This window comes from Strongylocentrotus purpuratus, unplaced genomic scaffold, assembly GCF_000002235.5.
Source record: "Strongylocentrotus purpuratus isolate Spur 01 unplaced genomic scaffold, Spur_5.0 spur5_scaffold_18, whole genome shotgun sequence".
NCBI lineage: Eukaryota > Metazoa > Echinodermata > Echinoidea > Camarodonta > Strongylocentrotidae > Strongylocentrotus > Strongylocentrotus purpuratus.
The window spans coordinates 11,098,778-11,101,052 of NW_022145603.1; the positions used below are offsets into that span (position 1 = coordinate 11,098,778).

The window sequence follows — 2,275 nt, forward strand, 5'->3', positions numbered from 1 at the left end:
CAGCGTTTCAAGAGGGAACAAATGCCGTCCTAAATATCATTCCGGGGGGGGGGGGGGGGGGGTTTAATTTGAAAGTTTTGTTTCTTTAATTGTTAATTAACCCCTATCCTGTGTATTTACAAACAAAAGACTTTAGTTATCAGATTCGGTTTCATATCCCCTTTTGAGTGGTTTGAAATGCCATCACATTTATATACACTAAACTCATTATAATTTGACAAATAATAGCGTTGCAATTATGTTCATTCTTTATGGGATTTCGTCTGCTTGGGCAGTATTAGTCCATTATGTGACGTCACTAAAACATCGTTATTTTCTGGCGAATTTCTCGTATATCCCAGATACTATGGAGGTGGTTGTATTTGTATTTTTATAAATCACCCGATATGTAGTTGACCTAAAACTTGTACGATGGCCATCTGTTAGCTTACCAGTTTCTAGTGATACATTAGTTGACATATTTGTGATTTTTTTTGAATTTCCACTTTAAGGAGTTTGGAGAAAATAAGAGTAACATAAAACCCCGCGTAGAGGGCTCACACAGAAACCAAGTCGGACTTGGGTTCCGTGCGCGCACTATTCTATGCGAGTGCGTACGTATTTAGAAATCACATGAAACCCCTTACATCAAGCAATTCAAGACCAAAACACTTTTTGTGTAGCACTATATAAACATGATAGATTTTAACTATTTAACTAATACTCGCAAGTCAAAATTAATGTGACAAACGATTCTTTTTTTCCTTCTTCATTTACCAATCACGTTCGTCAACAATACTGCTCCAATAAAAAGAAAAGCCATATCCATCATCGACGCTACTATCATCACTTCCATCACCACTGCCAGCACCACTACTATCACCGCTACCAGCACCGCTACCAGCACCACTTCTATCACCGCTACCAGCACCGCTACCAGCACCGCCACCATCCTCCATGCCGCTGACTTTGATGCCGTCCCGACGGAAGCGGCAGAAGGAATCGATGCCCATGTGCCCCTGGACCTCGGACTTGCAGGCACTCTCGGCCAACCCTCTGAGGATCTGCCGGTCACCGGGATCTGGGGAGAGCGCTTCGACTGGGGAGGTGAGACGATGATGGAGGGATGGAGGGAGGGATGGAGGGTGGAAAAGAGGAAGGGGAAAGGTTGAGGTGGGGGGGGGGGGGTGTCTCGAGGGAGGGACGGAAAGATTAACGAGGACAGGACAGATTAGTGGATAGAAGTGTGTATGGATGAAGGGAGGGAGATGGGGAAGGGCGGAGGGTAGGATATTTCATGGAAGGGTGTGGAATTAAGGAATAGATGAGTGGAAGGACGGATAGAGGGATTGAAGGAAGGAGGGAAGGATTGATGGAGTAGATGGATGGCGAAGATAAATAGTGGATGAAAGACGGATCGATGGAGGGATATGGTTGATAGTGTGGGGGAGTTTTGATGAGGGAGGGATAGATGGATTGAGGCGTATAGGGAGGCAGAGGGGTGAATGGATGGAGAAATAGTGGGAGGAATTAGTAAGGGGAGAAATAATGGGGATGAAAGGTTCAATTGATGGAGGGAGGGAAGAAGGGAGAGATGGATGAAGGGGTGTATGGAGACAAAGGGGGGGGGGGGGGGGGTCCATGAGGGAGGGATTGGATTAGTAGTGGAGGGAGAGGTGGGATTAGTAGTGGAGGGAGAGATGGATGTGAGAGATCGTGTGAGGGATTGAGGGACAGAGTGAGAGATAGAAAGAGAGAGAGAGAGAGAGAGAGACATAACAGAGTTTTAATATATAAAGTCGTGATTCCTTTTATATCTCATTCATTTATTTTCATCGTACATTTTAAAAAATATTCAAAACATCCCAGGGAAACTTTTTTTCTTCATTCTTTGGCCTTAAATAATCGTTCTCGGTCACCAACCTAATCGGCCCACAATATTAATACATTAGACCAACCAACAAAGAGCGCAAGAGTCTGCGCCTTTGAAAGCGACTTACAAATGATGAGGAATATCATCATCCTCATCAGCGTCCTCGTCGTCGTCATGAACATTATCATCCGACCAGAAAAAAATCAAAACTATTAAACAGAATTATGGTGCCATGAAAATGCGATAATCAAGATCATCATTGTCATGATCCTCTTCAGTTTTGCCTACCTATCAGAACAAAATCATTGTCATCATTATCATCTTCACCATCACCACTATCGTCATTATTTTCATTTTCATCATCATCATCACCAACCTGCCAGAAAAAAATCTAACAAATCTTAAACAGAATATGGCGCCATA

The 2,275-nt window shown here is 43.5% G+C and overlaps 1 protein-coding gene across 1 annotated transcript in view; it reads right to left on the reverse strand.

Annotated features, from left to right (window-relative positions):
* Positions 1 to 434: 434 nt before the first annotated feature.
* Positions 435 to 2,275, reverse strand: part of LOC100888494 (cell wall protein IFF6) — a 3,237-nt gene continuing 1,396 nt past the window's right edge. The window contains exon 3 of the mRNA XM_003724829.3: positions 435 to 1,078. Coding sequence (XP_003724877.2) covers positions 753 to 1,078 — 326 coding nt within the window. The 3' untranslated portion in view covers positions 435 to 752. The remainder of the gene's footprint in view (positions 1,079 to 2,275) is intronic.